Raw genomic sequence first — 20,144 nt, 5'->3', positions numbered from 1 at the left:
TGTTAAAGAATTGCACACAAAGAGAAAACTATTTAAGACAGTGAGGATGCAGAATAAAGAGCAGGCAAAATGATTTAGGATATTGTACTAAACCAGAAATATCCCTCCATTATATCTAGATCCATTCATCTTGGTAAAACATTGCAAAAGAACGTAGTAAATGTGAATGTCAGCATTATGCTCGTGTTAAGCATTATAAGCAGTATTTAGGGGAAAAGATGGCGAGGCGTAAATACAGGTTTGCACATTGGTAATTAAATGTTCATTTGCTCATCTGAAAGCTCTATAATGTCTGATTTAGAAAATTAAAACCTAGGATAAAGCACAGCTGGAGACAGCAACAGAGAAATTGATTTTTGGTCCCTTTCACATCAGCAAAACTCCATTGACTTCAGTGAAGTTACATGTCTTTGACACTGCTGTTAGTCAGAGCCGACTCAGACCTAGACCTGCATGCTGTATAATTTACATCAATATGAAAATATTTTACGTGATACATCAGAATGTCTGTAAAAGCTACAATTACTGTTCGACTGTCACAGGGGCAGTTCCTCTGCTGGTTTAAATGAAGTCAATGGAGTTTTGCTAGTTTACGTCTGCTGAAGATCTGAACCACTGTACAATGTTTCATTATACATGTGCCATATTTAAAAGAAGTGTTTTGATTAAATATTCCTTAAAGACATTAAAATTTATTGCAGAATCAAAACAAAACAAACTTCAAGTTCACCATTTTGTTGCCAGTTATGGCTTCCCCACTAACAGTATTTTGGAATAGTCCATTTACTCACCTAAATGGTCCTGTAGCAAATATTGTTAATCAAGTTTAAATAGTCATTGTATCAATTAAAATGTTGGGATACCATGTGAGACTCAGCTTTGCTACAGTATGTGCATTTCACAAGTGTTAGTGGGTAGCTGCATGTTACATCAGAATGAAATATTACCAGGCTGCACAAGTATTTCAGTCACAGCAAATGACCCCCTATAACAAATGTCTTTTTATTCTGACATTTAAGACATAAACATCCTACATAACATTTTACTTAATTCACCAGGCAAGTGTTTCTGCTGTGAGACTCTTTCCATTCTTTGGATTAAAACAATGATTATAATTCTGCTGATGAATCTGTTGATGGTATTATACAGTGGTAAGTGACTGCATATTTCTATGTCTATTTAACCTTTACACGTGATATTGACCATTTCAAGTGGACTAGTTTCTGAAAAAAGTATTTGGATTGCCACCCAGTCTCATTACTTTAACATACTGAAAAAGGCAGAATCATCAGATTAGCGATAAAATGTGTTTTTGCCAGATGTCAAAGACATTATAGCAATGCCAAAAATCTTTTAAATAGATTTATAATGTAAACACAATTGGAAGCCTCCGCTTCTCCCAGTGTTTTGCTCATTAGAAAAACCTTACAAACCAGTTACATAAAAGGGTTCCAAAATATGTACGAATGTCTTTGAGTCTTTGGATAAATCCATATTATCCAAATACTTGGGACCATTCAGACATACATAAATACAATGAGGTTCAGCTAAACCATCTTCCTGAGCTTTTATCATGGCTGTGATTCTCTTCCTTTCCATCAGATTGTTTTGTTCTTGTCACAATGTGTGGAAGGAGTTACTCTACATGGCTGTTTCTGAAGTTAGAAAGAAAGACTGTAATAGAGCTCACATGAAGTCAAATCCTGCATTGACTTACTACACTGGCTTCACCTCTCGAATTTCAAAGGGGTTGTTATGGCGTGAATGTCAGCGGAGAATTGAGCCAAAACAAATCACAGAGGAGAACTATATTAATCAAGCTTAGCCTTAAGAGCGTAATATAACAATATCAATCGTCAAGAACACCATTGTGTTCTTTTTTTCTAATGTCAGAGAATCTATATAATAAGATTCCAGGAGTGAGTGAGAGTGTGTGTGTGTGTGTGTCTGAAGCTGGCCCTAGAATGACTGAATTTCCTAGAATGGAAACAGCTACAAGCATGGTTCAGAGAACTTTTTGTTTAGACTATCACCAGGTTCAAGCATCACTAGATTCGCCGTCTGTTACCATCCCATTTGAAATTCTCAGCCATTTTGACTTTATAAGTTATACCCATTTGACAGCATGGGGCTTTCAGCTACTAGTACAGAAATATCTGCCACTATGTTGGTTTTAGAAAATCAGTGTGTATATCCAAAAAAAAAGCAAAAATGACTTTGTATATTGATCAAACAAATATACTCTTAAAATCTTTAAAATGCTCCAGCCATTAAAAGCTCAAACCTGAGCGCCTAAGGTCAGGCACCCAGATAAAAACTAACATTTAGTCGCTTAAAAATAAATTGGAATGTTTAGGACTGGAATTTCCACAGGCGCCTCAATTCAATATGAAATTCAAGGGTTGTTGAGCACTTAACTTCTTCTTAAATGCCTTTGAAAATCCTAGCCTAAACACCCAGATTTGAACGTTTTAATTAAATAAGAACACAAGAGCTGCCATACAGTATGTCCAGTGTCTTGTCTCCAACAGTGGCCATGCCAGAGCTCCAGGTGGAGTTTACAGAACAGGGCAATTTTGGTGTGATCCACTCCCAGCTTCTAGTAGTCACAGGTTTAAGATCTCCCCAAGCCGGTGGTTGCACCCCCGACCGTTAGGTTTGCCATCCCTCCAGGATTGACCTGGAGTCTCCCAGAACCAGCATCGATATGCCAGTGACTATTGAAAGCAATCTGGAAGATTTTAATAGGAGATTTTAAGAAAATGACATTACACCATGTTGGGAAAAATAATTTCCCAGAATAGCTTCAGTCAGAGTTGGCAACCCTACTGACCATCTTGGTTAATAGCCATTGCTGGACCTATCCTCCATGAACATAACGGGTTGTTTTCTGAACCCAATTATACTTTTGGCAGTCAAAACATTCCATGACAAGGAGTTCCATGGCTAGCCGTGTATTGTGTGAAAAAGTACTTCCTCTTGCTTGTATTAAACGCGCAGCCTATTCATTTCATTGGCTAACCCCATGTTACTGTATTGTTGGAAAGAGTAAACAACACTTCTCTATTCACTTTTTCCACATCATTCATGATTTTATAGACCTCTGTCATATCCTCCCTTAGTTGTCTCTTTTTTGAGCTGAACAGTCCTGATCTTAAGTATCAGAGGGGTAGTCGTGTTAGTCTGGATCTGTAAAAGCAGCAAAGAGTCCTGTGGCATCTTATAGACTAACAGACGTTTTAGAGCATGAGCTTTCGTGCATCTGACGTGGGTATTCACTCACGAAAGCTCATGCTCAAAAACTTCTATTAGTCTATAAGGTGCCACTGAATTCTTTGCTGCTTTTACGGTCCTGATCTTTTTAGTTTCTCCTTGTATGGAATCATTCCACCCCCTCGATCATCTTCGTTGCCCTTCTCTGAACCTTTTTCTATTCCACTATATCCTTTTTGAGATGGGGCAACCAGAACAGAATGTGGGTGCACCATAGTGGCAATATGATATTTTTTGTCTTATTTTCCGTCCCTTTCCTAATAGGTCCTAACATTCCATTAGCCTTTTTGACCACTGCTGCGAATTGAGAAGAAGATTTCAGAGCACTATCCAGTGTGACTCCAAGATCTCTTCTTTGGGTGGTAACAGCTAATTTAGACCCCATCTTTCTGTGCATCTAGGGGTGGGAGTGGAGTGAGATTATTTTTTCCAATGTACAGTACTTTGCATTTATCAATGTTAATTTTCATCAACCATTTTTTTTGCCCAGTCATCCACTTTTGTGAGGTCCCTCTGTATTTCCTTGCAGGCTGCTTTAGACATAACTATCTTGAATAATTTTGTGTCATCTGCAAACTTTGCCACGTCACTGTTTACCCCCTTTTCCATATCATTAAAGAATATGTTGAAGAGCACAAGTCCTAGTATAGATCTTTAGAGGACCCACTGTTCACTTCTCTCCACTGTGAAAACTGACCATTTATTCCTACCCCTTTTTTCTATCTTTCAACCAGCTATTGATCCATGAGAGAACCTGCTTATCCCATGGCTACTTTCCTTAAGAATCTTTGGTGTGGGACCTTGTCAAGGCTTTCTGAAAAATCCAGGTCCATTTTGGCCTACAGCTTTTCTCGTTTTGGAAAAGATGATCAGCTTTGATTTTTCCCATATTTGTTGATCTCCATTTTCTGAGTGGGAGCTAGGTGGTGTTCAGAGAAGTTGCTGTAAGTTTGCTTGATGGGCCTGGCTTGCTAAACTCCTGAGTACATAAGCCCAACGGAGCTGTCTGCTCCAAAAAGTTCTGGGTGATTTTGACGTAATTGTGCTACATTCCTTGTGCCATGTTAAGCAATTTGAAATAGCTGTGATTATAAACACACAAGCTGAGGGCACACACTCTCTCATTGCTGGGCTTTGTTAAGATTACACTTCTTGAAAGCACGATCAAAAAAGCAGCATCAATTATATGATCTGAACACCACCTCTGTCTTGTAATATCAGTTGTAAGGGGGGAAGGAAGCTTTGAATAAGGACTGGGAACCATGAGGCCTGGCTTGATCACAGAACTTCCTGTGTGACAAAGGGCAAGTCTCTGAAACTTTCTGTAGCATCTATAAAATAGGATTGTTAATATCTGCTTTATGGGAGTGTTTTCAGATTTAATTAATTAATATTTGTAAAGTGAACATTCCTTGGCTGGAAGGGAAGGTGCCATATACATGTGAAGTATTAGTATGAACACTCAAAGACATGATGTCAGCCATTTAAATCAATGATATATCCAGAAAATATTCTCTCATCTTTTGTTTTCCTAATAAAAACACTTTTTCTTTCTTTACATGAATCACATGTAAAGTCTGTAAGAGATTGTCAGAGTTACTTTTTCAAATAAAAAGCATCCATTTGCTTTCAGAGTATTTTTCAGCCCTTTTATTTACTTTTGCAAATGTCTGTACTTCTTACATTTTGTTTATAAGAACATGTTTAGGAAATTGGAAATTATACAACAACCTTGGGCAAATGCCAGCGGACACACTGGTTCAGGAAATACTAGGCATTTCAGAGTCATTCCCCAGACTTAAGAAGGGGAATACTTCCAGAACCAGGAATCTCTCTACAGCTGGCAATCACTTTATATTCATGTGATTATATATTAGAACAAGCACGCATGCAGGAAGTGTTTGTGGTCCTACTGAAAGCAGTTTATGTATTTGGAATTCATCTGATCAGGTTGCAGAGACACCTCTGTTTAACTTGTGACCAATCTCACAGCACAAATGTCAGGGAACAAAGAGTCAAGCAATTTTTGCAATGGCCTAGATGTTGCAATGAATGAAGTCAACGAGATTCCATATGGGCACCTACGTGGAGCTCATTGTAGGATCAGTCAGGGCCTTCAACTATTCACTGAACAATTTAGAATAACTAAATTCTGTGACACTGTAAGCTTTTGGGGGCAGGATTTTCCTCTACTACATGTTTGTTTAGCACACAGCATAATGGGGCCCCAACTCAGTGTGCCTCTAGGTGCTTCTGGAATAGACATATGAAATAACAAAGTAGTAAAAAAATCACAATCTGCTTGGGGAAAGGGTTATCTTTTGTCAACTAAATTGCTGACTGCAAATTCTGTGCTCTCTTGTATGTACTAAGGAGAAAGTGTGGAGAGCTCCTTTCCTTATATTTTGACTGTAAACCAGGTTCTCTCTTTTTGTTAACAAACATTGGCCTATTGATACTAACTGGAAATTGGAAATGTCATTACCGGTCATACAAAGAAAAGGAGTCAAATAATTACACGGGGCCTGAGATTATGATATAACACCTCCAGCAGGCTGCAAATATTCTTGTGCTAGTAATTTTATGCCAATTAAACTTGTTCAAAAGAATTAAGTCAGCTATGAAACATGCTTGAGCAATTGCCTCTGCTCTTCATGAGTTTAGGGCTATTGTTCTTGCTCTGCATAAATTCTTTGTTTTCAGATTCAGAATCATGGATTTGGTCTGGGCTTTACAAAGGACGATATTGCAGTTGGGTACCCAGAATCCATTGACAGTCAATGGAAGTTGGGTATCAGACTCACTCTCTTAGACTCCTTGGAAAATGACAGCCTAAAAGTATTTGAGTGTGATTTTCAACAAAGCATAAGTGACTTAGGAGCACAAGTCCCGTTGAAAGTCAATGGGATAAGGTGCTTTTGAAAATTTTACCCACTGATCCTCCGCTGGTGCAAATCAGCACAGACTACACCTGAGCGATGCTGATTTGCACCATCTGAGAATGTGGCCTAACATGTAATTAACAGTAACAACATGACATGGCAAAAGGATTTTTATCATTGTAAAGGGAGCACAGGGAGCAGCCTGCAAATCAATGATAGCTTTGCTTAACTGCAAGTTCGGGCCAAATAGGTTTATGCATGTGCAGTATTAAATGACACTCCTGTTAATGGGTTCAGAACATTTTGGTCAGTGATCTGAATTCCTTGTAGCTATCAAGGTGCTGCTTCTCTTTTCCTGCAAAGATCACATTTTGTAAGAAGGACTTATCTGTTTGGAGAAAAGCAGAGGACACAAGCAGAATGACAATCTTACTGGGTTACTGTTTACTCAAAAGCCTTTCACTGGGGCTCAGTGGAATACATGGAGCTCCTGGAGATTAGTGCAGAAATAAAAATAAGTGGCTCCAAGATTCTCCTATGCTACCTCCTCCTCAAGCACTTCTGAAAATTTTACCCATCCTTAAGGAAGCAAAAGAAACTCAAAACAAAAACACAAACTCTGCAAATTACTCACCCCCAGGTGGGGAAATGCAAGAAGCAGCAGAACAAATCACCACCCTTTATCCCAAAACGGAAAAGTAAACCTGGGAAAATTATACCTTGGCAGCTTCAAAGGGAGGCAGCAATAATCCAAATGAAGAAGCAGAAATAGCCGATGGGAGTAGACAATATAAATGAGATAAGCCAATCTTTGGGGTAGTGACCTAGCACAATGGGGCCCTGACCTGCTTGGAGTCTAGGCACAATAGCATTATAAATGGTAAATAATAATAATATGGACTTCAAAAAACTAAACAAATACATGCCAATAACCAGTAACCAGGCTCCTTAGTGAAGCAATCAGAAATACAGCAAACAAAAAATCCGTCAGATATCCCTCGCAACACACTATTAATATATTAATAGATTAGGTGACCTGTTCTGATAAGATACATTGCTAAACTGATAACTGTCTAATGGTGCTGCTTCCCTTGTGCGTGATATGGTTTGAGTTGAAGCCCTCAAGCACTGAGGTGGTTCCAATGTGAATGAAGGTTGGGGCTGAATCTGAGGGAGCATTAGGAAAAGAATTCTGTATCTGAAAGGGACATCCAAGCACAGAAGACACAGGAAAATAGGGGGGTTGAATTAGCAATGGAGCTTCAGTGCAGATTCTCCCTAACTGCAAATCAAACAAATGAAGATCACAGAGATTTCTGGACTAAATGGCACAATGGAAGAGGCCAGCTTGTCATAGCTCAGGTGAGTACCCCCAGTAAGGGTAAGGTTCAGCAAACAGTATGTGTGTAAGTCCACCCCGTATTTAGCAAAGCACTTAAGCATGTGCAGAACTACTTTAAAATTGAAGTCAACGTGACTTAAGCATATGCTTTGTTGAATCAGTGCATTAATGGTGCTACCAGGGCACTCTGGTATCTGGCTATTCAATAAAATAACGCGCTTTCTGTCCTTATGAAGTGTATATATATTTTCTTTTTCTTTTCCATTTTAAAATTCTTTCTTCTTGAATATGTTTGGTGAGACAGGCGGCCAAGAATCGGAGCCCCCAGCCCTTCCACTTGCACCTGAAAGAAATCTGAGTAAGAATTTTTAAGCTTTCCTTGTTACAATATTTTCATGCATTAAGAGGCACCAGGGTGCAATCTCTTTGGGCAAGAGATCCAGAAAGAACTTTCCAGTAGTGTTCACAGATCTGTCCCTCATTATACTGAACCTTTAGCTGAGGTTAAATAACCTCAGAACCCTGAGTCACTTATCTTACCTTGATGTAAGTGCATTGACCTTGGTGGAGTTCCTCCTGATTATCATCAGTGTTAAGAGGAGGATCAGGTTCCTCTGTCAGATACTGCATCATTGGTGTCAAGTATCAGAGGGGGAGCCGTGTTAGTCTGGATTTGTAAAAGCAGCAAAGAATCCTGTGGCACCTTATAGACTAACAGACGTTTTGGAGCATGAGCTTTCGTGGGTGAATACCCACTTCGTCAGATGCATGCAAATCTGACGAAGTGGGTATTCACCCACGAAAGCTCATGCTCCAAAACGTCTGTTAGTCTATAAGGTGCCACAGGATTCTTTGCTGCATCATTGGTGTTGCTGGAGCACAAAACAAAAGCCACAGAACCAAAACCATTTCTCCTATAACCTAGGTGAGGTCCCTCAAATTGACTAGAGAAGAATTTGTACCACTGATCCCGAGTTTATTGTTGCAAAAGGTTTATAGCTAATTCAAGTTAGGAATTTACATTTGAAACTATAGAATCTTACCTGTTTCTCAAAAGAAAAGTGAGTCTGAAAACTGAGGGTAAGTGAACCTCCAAGTTTCATGGTCTTAACCATATCTTAACCATGGAGCCAAACAAACTTCTTTTTACATCTTAAGTAGGATGGGGTTTATTCTTATTCTCTGGGATTTATTCTTATTTTTAAACCCCAGAGATTATAAAATGGGCAATTTCTGATGGCTGTTTGGGGTCTGTGTAGTTGAAAGACAATCTCACTCCAGTCCCCAGCACACATATATTCACATAAAAAAATCACAACCATAGCTGACATTTTTGGCAGTCACAGAAGAAAGGATCAGACGAGTACAGAGAATGAAACGTATCAGTTCTACTAGAGATGTTCCTTCAGAGCTGGGTGACATTAGAGTAGTGCCCCTCTCCACATGGTTACCTCCTTTAACATTAAACTCTTTACGGGGTTTGATGGACAGACCTGGATTCGTCTGGATTCCATCTCCAGCTCAGCAGGCTGGAACATCCTTATCTTCTTCCCATAGGAATGTATTTAGCGGTGCCTCCTCCCCCCCCTCCACCTCCTCGTTCCTCCTGCCAGGGTCAGCAGGGCAGCTCTGAAGGAAAATCCTAAGCACAGGACAACACCCACTTACTTGCCAGATAGTTGGAGGCTCCCATGAAATAACACGAGTGCACAGTATATTCAGGAGAGTAACTGTATTAAACAGAAAGTAAATATAACATAATAGGGTAAATCACTGCTATCAGGTGCCCATGCTGCTGATAATACCCATGAATTTCCCCAGTCATGTGACCTGACAGAGCAAGAGTAAAATATACTGTCCCATTGTTACATGTACTTTGTAGGGGGCCTTCATGACCTGTGACAGCAATTGCTTCTGTGGAGCAATTAGTAACTTGGCAGACTTGGCTCAGCCCAAACGACTCACACATGGGTCCCTCCACAGGTTCAACAGGCAGCAGATAATAAAATCCCCAAATACCACCCCTGGGCGTGAGGACAGTTCAGAGAATAGGGGAGTCTTCCAAACAATTTCCCTTACTAAAGGATGGTGCGCTCACAACTCCATGAATGATCCTCAGGTTCAGAGCTGAAGCTGAACTCCTCGGTCACTGCACTGCAGAGGGGCTGACAATCACAGTTGGCAGGCATCCTCTTCATGCCGGAATCGGGCTGATTCTGTTCCCCAGGTTTCCCTTCGCTCCCGGTGGGCAGGAGGGTGCATGGCTCAGGGTGCAAATTATAACAATTCTACTAAAATCCTAACTCTGATCTCCTGCCCTAGCGCTCGGATACAGTCATAGCAGGCTGGCAGGCCGGGGCTAGCAGCAGGAGCAGTACTTGGCACATGGTAACTGATTTATCTAGGGAGTTGGAAGGCTAACTTAGCCCGGCTGAGTAGGGAGTTTTCCCAACAAAACTCTTAAAACTGGGAGTCACCTTGAGCAGGGAAAGGACTGGGCTTAGGGATATTGCCTCCAGGCACCCAGAAGCCAGTTCTCAGTGGGACCCTGCGCTGCAAGGTTGAGACTCACAAACACATCACACACCAAGTCCTTCCCTTTCTGTGGCTGGCTTCAAACTCCTCCAAAATGGCTTTTCCCTTCTCACAGAGCTCCCAGGAACAGGCATCTCACTTCCTATTGGTCAAGCTAGTTCTTCTTCCCAGGTTTTGACTTGTCAACCATTTGACTCTGCCCCGCTCCATTCCCCCAGACACTGCCCCTGCTCTGAGCAAGTGGGCTGGTGGCCATCCAGGTACAACTGCTATCCTCGCCAGAGTTGACAGGGCTCCTGTGCCTCGAAACAGTGTCTCTCCTCTCTCCCTCTTGGTTGCCTAGCAGACTTTGAGTCTGCCCTTGGCCCCGTCCTCCCAGGGACAGACGTGCCCTCTCCCTGAGTTACAAGCACACAGAGACCCAGGAACCCAAGTAAGCTCTTTGGGGGTGATAATGAGAGAGTGCTGGGAGGGAAGCTTGCGTTGCTGTTGCATATTCTATACTTCTTCGTGGGATGCATAGACTTCAGTATCCAGGGCCATCAACATAATTTTCAAACGGCTGTACCAAAACAAGTTAAAAGGCCTGAAAAACAGGTCTTCAAATATCTTTACAAAAGAATGCCTGCATACCTCCAAACCCAGCGATGCCACACTGACCATTGTGTCATATACCTTGTGGAATTTTCTTAAAAACCCAGCTCCTGGAGTCAGGTGATTCTATGAGCATCTCCATCTTTCAATTTGTCTGTTCAAAATTATGATTCTAACCTCCTTAGCTGCAGAGAAAAGCATGACAATAAGACCCCAAAAGGCTCAAAAACCAGGAGGCAAAAAGAAATAGATTTCCAAAGGTATTATTTATTAAAATCTCATGATTTAAGGGGGCTTGTCTCATACTTTTTGAATGCTCAGGGTTGGCTATACTGCAAGAGTTATATCATGCCTGCAGCTGCATTATGCCTCCCGTTGAAATCAACATACTGAAATCAATGGGAGCGACATACGTTTATACAAAGGCAAACATTTTTCACCATTTTTGTTATGCTTTTGGTTTAGACAATATCACATTCTTCAATGGGGTCTTTCAAAACGTGGACAGTGTTGCATTGTTTTTTGGTAAGTGCAGACTCATGGTTTGGTATTTTTGGCAGTAAAATAGCATGGAATTTGTTTATAAAAAAAGAGCAGAAAAAACTCTAGAAATTACAGATTCCTTTAAAGCTAATATCTAAGGATTAAATTGTCTGCAGTTCTTAAGGCCCCCAGAAGGGCTGCTGTACTATGTCAGTCCTTAGACCAGAGGTCCCCACCCTGTGGGGCGTGTGGACGAATGTTCGAGGGGGCGGGGGGGGGCAGAGGAACGTTCAGGGGCACATGGCAGGGCCCAAGTCACCCGCCATGGATGGTGGGAAGGGAGTGCCAACCAGCCCTGCTCCGCTCCCAGCTCTGCTTTGGCCCTGCCCCCAGCCACGGCTTCGCACCTGTCCTTAGCCCCACCTCCAGCCTCGGCCCCTGCCTGCAGCTCCATTTCCAGCCCTGCTCCCAGTTACAGCCCCAGCCTTGGCCCACTTACCCCTTGTCTGTATCCCCCCCACCCTGGGGAAAGACAGCCCCACTCCCGGCCCTGGGGAGCGGGTCACAGATTGGATAAGTGGGGGTGTGACCCTGAAAAGTTTGGGGGCCTCTGCCTTAGACCCTGATCCTGCATTTGAATCCACGGAGGGGGACCCCAGCAGCTACAGTATCATCCAGGTCTTTCCCAGCTCTGAATATCATCCTCCTATGTCTATTTTCTCTTAGACTGCCTGGGTTCTCACTTCACTTGGCTACAGTCCATATTTACCAACTTCCCTGCACTGCTCCATTTTGTGAACAAAATGAGATGTGTAACTGGACTTTGCCCCAGGGATTTCGAAGACTACGGCTGCTCTTGCCGGTTCGAGATGGAAGGGCTCCCTGTGGATGAAGCGGACAGGTGTGTTTTGTTCCTGGGAGATAGTTCTCCTGGGGTGGATGGGTACGAGAGGGGAAAAACAAAGTGTGGTGGGAGGAGCAATGTTTAAATCTTGCAGTGACAGTCTGAAAGTTAACACCTGGCTAAACTGCTTATGGTCATAACCAGGGGACCCTTAGCTGTACAAATGGATGATTGGCTTACATGCTAATATCCAAGAATCCAATCTGTGCTTACCTGTAACTGCCCATCCTCGACCAACAGTGTCTCCAATGACCAACGAAACATAGGCTATAACATCGGTTATCCTGGCCTCCTAAACGATCATTGCCCTTTGTTGGTGCCATCCATTTCCAAGTCACCAGCAATAACAACAGCTACTTACAGCACAGCCCTGGAACCACACAAAGCAGTAGCTTCCCAAAAGGCTGTTTTCAGTGGTCTAGGGATAATTTTAGAACTGGATAACCCCATCCCCTGGATCTTCAGGCATGGATAGTAACCCCACGTGTTGTGCTTCTCCCTTGCTGTCCCCATATATTGGGATTTATCATCCAAGCCTTTATTTCCCTGAATACTCTCAGCTGGCAAAATGTGGACTCTCTGCCCCTGAAATTAAAAGCAGGTGTAGTCCACACCGCTGCACTCATTTCACTGGAACCCTGGCTGTGAAGCTGGGTTAAACTGGTTGCAAAAGGAAACTACTCCTGAGAGGCAATGGAATCTCTCTATGTACATGCTCATTGTCATAGTACCTGACCATCTAAATGCATTCATAGGTTACAGACCATGATAGCATGGAAGCACAAAGCTATTCTCTTCATTGTACACCTGGGTAAACTGAGGCATGGTGTGATTAAGTGACTTATCTCAGATCACACAGGACATTTTTGGCAGTGTTGGGAACAGAACCATAAACTCCTGATCTTGAGCACTGAGCTTTAGCCTCTGCCCCTGGTGGGTGGATCTTGGAAGGTAATTCAGTCCATGCTCTTCCTTACTAGGCCAGTAAGGTAAAATATAGGACAGGAGGCTTCAGTGCTGAGAGTCCTGTTTCTTCATGGTCACTTGAGTGGGGAACACCGGGAAAGAAATGCAACAAGGGCCAAGTCCTGCTCAGGAGTACGTGGGGAAAGAAGGGATTTCATTTGCGAAGCGAGCAATGTTGTCATGGCTTAAAGAGGATTAATGTAGATTTTTGCGTGGAGATGAATCTGCTGCAATCCCATATCATCTGAAGGGGAGGAAAATGGAATTATCATCTTCCCAGCTGCGAAAAGCCACACAAAGTCCTTGTGAATGGCTTGGTGAATTGCTCTATGAATAAAGGTGCTGACACTCTGAAATCAGAGCTCGATCCAGTTCAATGAACTGATAGCTGAGAAAGCTCTACAGCTTAAACAGCCCCTCGCTTATCATTTTAATGAAAAGATACGTAAATACAGAAGCCTGAGAAGCTGCGGGACGATCTATCAGAGTCTTTGGCCTGAGAAAGATTCGCAGACACGGCCTTTTCAAACAGATGGATTTGAAATGGATTAGCAGCATCTGTCCCATCAGTACAAACCCCACTGTATGATATAGGAGATACAGATGTTTGCTTTTCTGTATATATAATATATATATACACACACACACACACACACACACACACACACACACACACACAAGATACTGTTCAGATTTAGAGAACCTTTTTAAAAAAAGACACTGAAAACATCTTGCTAAAAGCAACAGTTCTGCCAGTGCCAAGATCTGTGTTACGCAGAAGTTGGTGAGTTGCTGAAGTTCATTCTCCATCTAAATTCCTTAATCCTGATCTTCTAGTCTGAGACTGGAGAGGTGAAGCAGAGAGCTCAAGAAACTCGCCCATGGTCAAAAAGGCAATCAGTGGCAAAGCTGGCTTTAGCATTAATGGGCCTGATCTCCACTCTATTACTCCAATTCTATATTAGTTCGATTGCATTGAACTTAATAGAGTCACACTGGTATTAAACCGGTCTGACCGAGGATCCTGAGATTCCAGCTGGGGTCTTTAAAGTGAAGTAGTTAAATAATATTTTGCTATTCACGGACAGCTTCCATTGAAGGATCCCAAAGCACTTTGCAAATATTCATGTTAGCTTTTCAGAACCCCTGTGAGGGAGGGAAGTAGCATCATCTCCACAGTCTAACTGAGCCAATTCAGTCTCTGTGAATCTAGGCCTCAGTTTCTAAGGTACTTGAGTGCCTAAATCCCAGATTTAGGTTCCTAAGTGGCCTGGGATCTCTAAGAGGAGTGGGGCTTAGCACATCTCCATTCATTGGCCAGTTCCCCGCCTCTACTGGCTTTTATGAATCACAGTCGAAGGTCCCTATCCATCTCCATTCATGGTACAGGAAGCCTAGGTGCCAAGCTCACAGTGTGTTCCTGTGACGCTGAGCATCTCAGCACTTAAGTACTTTTGTGAATCTAGCCCTGTGACATGCCAAAGGTCGCGGAGCAAGGAATAGGAACCATTTCTCAATGGTCTCAGTCCAGCACAACACTTAATATTCAAGTAAGTGCTTTGCTGGATCAGGATCTTAGTCCTGTGTCTTAATCAGAAAACCAAATCACTCTCCACTAGCTTTCCCTTCTCTGATGCTAAGCAGCAAACCCCTTAACTGTTGCACATTCAAATAATCCCACTAGCGGGAGTGAAATAAAGGACCAAATATATTGGAAGTTTCCTTATATCCCATGAAGGATTCCACCTATAAAGACCACCCAGTGCTCTACTTTTACCCCATTGCTCTTTCATTCTGCAAACCTGCACCTTTGATGCTGTCGGGCTGCACGGCAGGGCTCTAGGTTTTGTACGTGGCTTGAATTTACAGTACTCAGCATTGTCTCTATACTTCCCAAACATTGCCAAGAAGCTCCGGGGAGGATTTCCTCGACCTGTTACTGTAACAGGCAGTTCGTCTTGGCGATCGCAGGCTGTAGTCGGATCTTGGAAACTGGATATAATGTTGATTGTCCAGCTGAAGACTATGTCAAGGCTTTTCTATGGAATGTTGTCATTCCCATCTTCGTTTAATATCCCCCGGTACCACTGTGATGCCCAAGTGCAGTCACACCATGGAAAGGTTCCAGCAGAGAAAGCAGATGGAGACCGGTGAGTGGAAACAATAGACAGGTCAAACACTCACCATGTGTTAGAACAGATGTTTCCTTTTCTCCTCTGCCCCTGTTAGTGCTCGCTCACATTTTAAAGACAGTTACACTATAATGCAAAGGGTTTCTGTCACTTGCTCCTGTTCTGTAGAGAACGTACATGGGATCAAACAGTTTGAGTCCACCCAGTGTGGACACAATCCAAGGCCTCGTAGGAGATCCCTGTTCAAAAGCAACCCCTGGGATTCTCATAGCCTCAGATAAATCCTTTGTACCAAGACAAAAGCATCCTAGGAAGAGCCCATATTAGGAGCCTTCCTGCTTGCCTCGCTGCTGAGAGCCATGACAACGTCAGAAGATGGAGATTGTCTTTGCCTTCCCAGGCAGCGCAGGGGCAATGGAGCACACTTGGAGTGGGGTAGAATGAAACAAAGTGCTCACAGGGTACAACCATCTGTGGCCCAACACAAACACCAGCCTATTCCGTACACGTGGAGGAGGACATGGTGCGCATGTCACAGCCTTAATAATCCCTCCGAATATCTGTGGCAGAAAGATACGTCTGATTATCTGTTATGAGGAGGCAGAGGACCCAACCTGCAGAGAGGTTAAATGAATCCCCTAGTCCCACGAAGGAAGTCAGCCGTGTTCAAACACAGCAACTCCAAGTCCGGTGTCTTGCCCCAGGACAGTGGGAAAGAAGCTTGCACCTCCCTGAATGACCTGAGGGGCTGCCAGGGGATGGGGCTGTCCCCAACCCTGGGCTGTCCTAACTTGAACTCTGTCTGCCATGGCTTTTGCAGCAGCCAAGAAATAGCTGGGGCATAAAAATGTCTCCTGTCGGCCCCTCTGGGCCAGGGAATCTAGAAAGAGGAACTAGCAGAGCCAGCTCTGTGCTTGGCAGGGAGACTCTCCTTTGCACCGAGACTCAGTGTAAGGGGGGTGCAGCAAAGTGGGCAGAGGCAGACAGATTCTCGCTGTGCTCAGTCTATTAGGCCTAGTCAGCCATGAGGGGAAAAGGACCACACGCCCATTCTCTAGGGGCCAGAGGAATGAATGCTCCTCACGGACAAACTAGTCAGAAGAAAAGGGGCACCTCCCCTTTTCTCCCACAGCATCCTGCACACCCGCCTGCTGCACAGCGCATCACCATCCCAAAGGGGAGGCAGGCAGTGAAGTGAAAATGAAGGTGGGCGTCCCTGGCATTCTTCTCGTTGTCTTCTTTGTTCCTTTGTTTTGTTTCTAAGCTGCTGTTTCCAGCACCGCAAATGTTATGAAGAAGCTGTGGAGCTGGAGTGCTTATGGGACCCTGCTAAGATTTCTATGGACATCAGCTGTCTGACGAAAAACATTACCTGTGGTAAGGTTAAAGGGGACTGCTGCCTGTTATCAGGGCTTTGTACTCATTGGGGAAAAGGGGAGTTGCTTTTGCATTTGTACAATGCCTAGTGCAACGGGGTCCTGGGCCATGACCGGGGTTCCTCAGGGCTGCAATTATATAAATAATAATTCCTATTAATTTACTGAGAGCCATGTAGAGGCTAGGCAGAAATCACCCATGATTGTCTTGTAGGTCTAGGTATATTTAATCCTGCCTTGGTGTGGAGGTATGGCCCAGAGGGCCTCTCAAGGTCCCTTCAAGCCCTGTGTTACGGCTCCCTGGATTCCAGATGGAATGGCTGTTGTCGTCATTACCGATGCTAGTCAGAGGTATCAATATTCAATTGGATGTAAAAACAAAAATCCAGGAACTGCTACAGGAAACCCGGTGCTGCGCATCCCTGATGGCAGGATCGCTCTCTTTGGAGGCCATTTAGCATCATTTGGTGCATCTGTGCGGCTCACACATGTAGCTGACTGCCCAAGAATGTGGAAAGACATGTTTTTAAAGCACTGTTTGTCTTTACTGAACCTCAGCTAAGACTGTGAGGTGCTCAGATACTATGGGAATGGGGGTCCAGTGAAGTACCTAAGATAGGAAATTTATTTCATGGCCAGAAGGGACCATTGTGATCACCTAACCCAACCTTCTGCCTAGCACAGGCCATAAATGTCCTCCCAATGACTCCTGCATCGAGCCCAATAACTTGTGGTTGAGCTGAAGCATCACTCTGAGTGATGAGGCGCTTACCACATCCATTATAAGGCACGGTGATCAATATTAGCATTGCACAACAATGTCAGTGTACTGCACTGGTTGTCTTCATACGTGTTTGAAAAATACTTGGTTGTCTGGCCAATAGCATCAAGTGGAAGATATCCATTGTGAAAGCCGTATTAAATTACTATTCAAAGCAGCAGCAAAAGTCAGGCACCTTCTAGAGCTGGTTTCCAGCTAAAGCTCAGGCAGGACTGAACAGGAAGCCTCGGAGGTCACTTTAAAGTGGTTATTTAGACAAAGACCCCGAAGGGTCAGAAGGGACAGGGCACTGCATGTGGTCCTGGGTGCCAGCTCCATTCCCTCACCCGAGGAGTTTTATTTCACTTTGCGGGAGTGCTGTGCAGCTCCCCACACAAACTGTACCTAGCAAGGAAATAAGGAATTAAGTCATTCAGCATCCTAGTTACACTCTGCTCATCATGCCCTTTCCTTAACCACAAATCATTCCCTTCGACCACCCAAGCCAAAGCCCCATCTAATGCCAAACCACCAAGAGGCAGTTTTCATTCCCACCATAAATATAATACACCAGCTGAGAGGAGGTCTGATCAGCAAGGCGTTAAAAGTGCTGATGAGCCCAGTGCGAACCAGGACTCCCAGCACTGATCATATTGGAGCTGCTCTGGTATAAGCAGCCATGGAACAATTTTCCAAACATGTAAATAAGCCACACCCTCCGGGCCTGTCAATCAGCATAGAGAAAAGCAGACATGCCAAACCCATGGAAGAAAAATGCAGAAATTGGGCCTGGTTTTGGCGTAATTGGCTTACAGCTTGTTGCTTGTTGCAGCTTGTTGCTTTTTTTTTGATTGGTTCCTGACAAGCAGGGGCAAGGGGGAGAGAGAGAGTCAGGGGTGCACAGTGGGCCCACCATAGTCCCAGGCTGCATGCCAGGAGGATCCAGTCACACAGAGTGTTGGCGTTATTAGGGATTGGCTTGTTATGGCCTTGTTTCGAAATGGAATTAGCTTGATTTTTGGCTTATTGTGAAAGTCGGGGTGCTTATTTACCACCTGAAAGTTGGCAATGGTGGAGAAAAGGGGCATTGAAATGACTTTGTAAGGGGAGGGAGCTCCACTCAGCTCTGGTAAAATCTGAGCAGATGTTACCATGATGTGCAGAAGTGATTTTTCACTCCTCTATATGGTTTCTATGTAAAACAATTTCTCATCAAGCACTAGTCCTCTGTAAAGACCAGGGGCCAGTTCTGAGCGCTGTTACACCATTGTAAATGTAGCGTAGCTAATGCATTGATAGCACCACTCTGGGGTAAGCCTGGTTTAACTAACAATCTGATCCCACAACCCTTGCTAGTCTCACACCAAAGCCATTTCTGCTTTAGCTCTATCTTCAAAAAAGCACGTCATAATGGGGAAAGTCCCCCTTTACTGGAAAATGGCAAAGGTATTTTTGTTCAAACTGGAAAAAAAGTATTGCCCTTGCTTTGGGTGTCAGCCTGGAAATAAATATTCTTCTCAAAGGTGAATTTGTCACAGAGTTCTCAGTGTGGGAAAACAGAAGGTTGTGACTGAAATTGTTTGGCAACCTGTACTGAAACTCAAAGCATGTTCTGTAATATCCTCTACAGTAAGTACAGTGAGAGCTGCACCGAGTACGATCTCTAGCCAGTGGTAGAATGGAAAAACAACAACATTTACTTGAAACGTCACCATGAATTTCCATAGGATAATTCAATCGCATTGCTTTGTGAAGCTGGAGTTTATTTATCCTTGGTACTTGCAGAAACACAGTACAGGGTTATGTTCTGCACAATGAAATGGAGCTGTCGATGGAAAGCCGGACAGGCAAAGGCAGATGGTGGAAACAGATATTTCAATGGTACCTTGTCTGGATTTTTGTTTTTACTCCAGAGTCTGGGGATCCTTGTGAACGGCTTCTCTGCAATTGTGACAAAGCAGCTATTGAGTGTTTTGTCCATTCACACGTTAACTCTTCCTTGAACGGCCTGGATGTCTCCTTCTGTCCAGGTCAGGTTACAGGTAATAATAAAGGGCTTGATCTACTGAGCATTCAAGCCAATGGGAATCTTTCCATCAGCAGAAAGGGCACCAAATGGGATCCAAGAAGAATAGTGCTGCCACTGGTGTCTCGGTTTCTTACGCTGCAGATGGCAATGTCTGTCCTGTTCTCTGCTCATGCATCATTTCCATTTACTGTGACTTAGTGAATCCTAGTGGTAGGAGGGTGGGGATTAATTCAGGTGATTTGACTAGATGGCCTGATCTACAGAGCATGTTTGTGTGTGAATGGGGCCAGACTAACAGCCCTGACGGTTAAAGTCCTCTCTTTGCTCATAGTAAAGGTAATTCATGGGTGAGAGGGGAGACAAGCTTCCCCACTCTGATCACCTTATGGAACCCCTCCCTGGCATGGCAGAGTGTAGGGTAAGGTCAGGATGAGAGGGGTATTCATCTCCATTTCCATCCATTGACCTCTAAGGCTGCCCAAAGGGCTACTGATCTGGGCTTTAATTTTATTGTTATGGACACTTGTTTAGTGAGATCCCCCAACTCGTTTCAAATAGGTCATCAAATGGATTATGAGATGGCGATGACTTTTGGATACTCTGGCCTTGGGCTGGCCTTCAACTAACAATGGCAGCTGCTCAGCCCAGCTCAGTGGCCATGTTTCCAAAAGTGCTTAGCAGCCTGTGTGTGTGCTTGCAGGAGCCTCGGGGAAGCACCGGAAACATTAGAGTGCCTAAAGGTTGTTACGCTTATCTCGGCCTTCTTTTTTTAATCTGCCAAGTACTTTACCAATATAAACTACTTAACATTCTTGGTAGAAGCAGCAAAGAATCCTGTGGCACCTTATAGACTAACAGACCTTTTGGA

At 43.6% G+C, this 20,144-nt stretch overlaps 1 protein-coding gene across 1 annotated transcript in view; it reads left to right on the top strand.

Moving 5' to 3' along the window:
* Positions 1-7,409: 7,409 nt before the first annotated feature.
* Positions 7,410-20,144, top strand: part of OC90 (otoconin 90) — a 28,796-nt gene continuing 16,061 nt past the window's right edge. Inside the window, exons 1-6 of the mRNA XM_050939795.1 lie at positions 7,410-7,517; positions 9,380-9,527; positions 11,092-11,151; positions 11,836-12,010; positions 16,376-16,488; positions 19,161-19,289. Of these exons, the coding sequence (XP_050795752.1) occupies positions 7,410-7,517; positions 9,380-9,527; positions 11,092-11,151; positions 11,836-12,010; positions 16,376-16,488; positions 19,161-19,289 (733 nt within the window). The remainder of the gene's footprint in view (positions 7,518-9,379; positions 9,528-11,091; positions 11,152-11,835; positions 12,011-16,375; positions 16,489-19,160; positions 19,290-20,144) is intronic.

Source organism: Gopherus flavomarginatus, chromosome 2 (assembly GCF_025201925.1).
Source record: "Gopherus flavomarginatus isolate rGopFla2 chromosome 2, rGopFla2.mat.asm, whole genome shotgun sequence".
Taxonomy (NCBI): Eukaryota; Metazoa; Chordata; order Testudines; family Testudinidae; genus Gopherus; species Gopherus flavomarginatus.
Note: the sequence above shows the minus strand (reverse complement) of the source record. Positions and strands in the feature narration are given on the sequence as shown.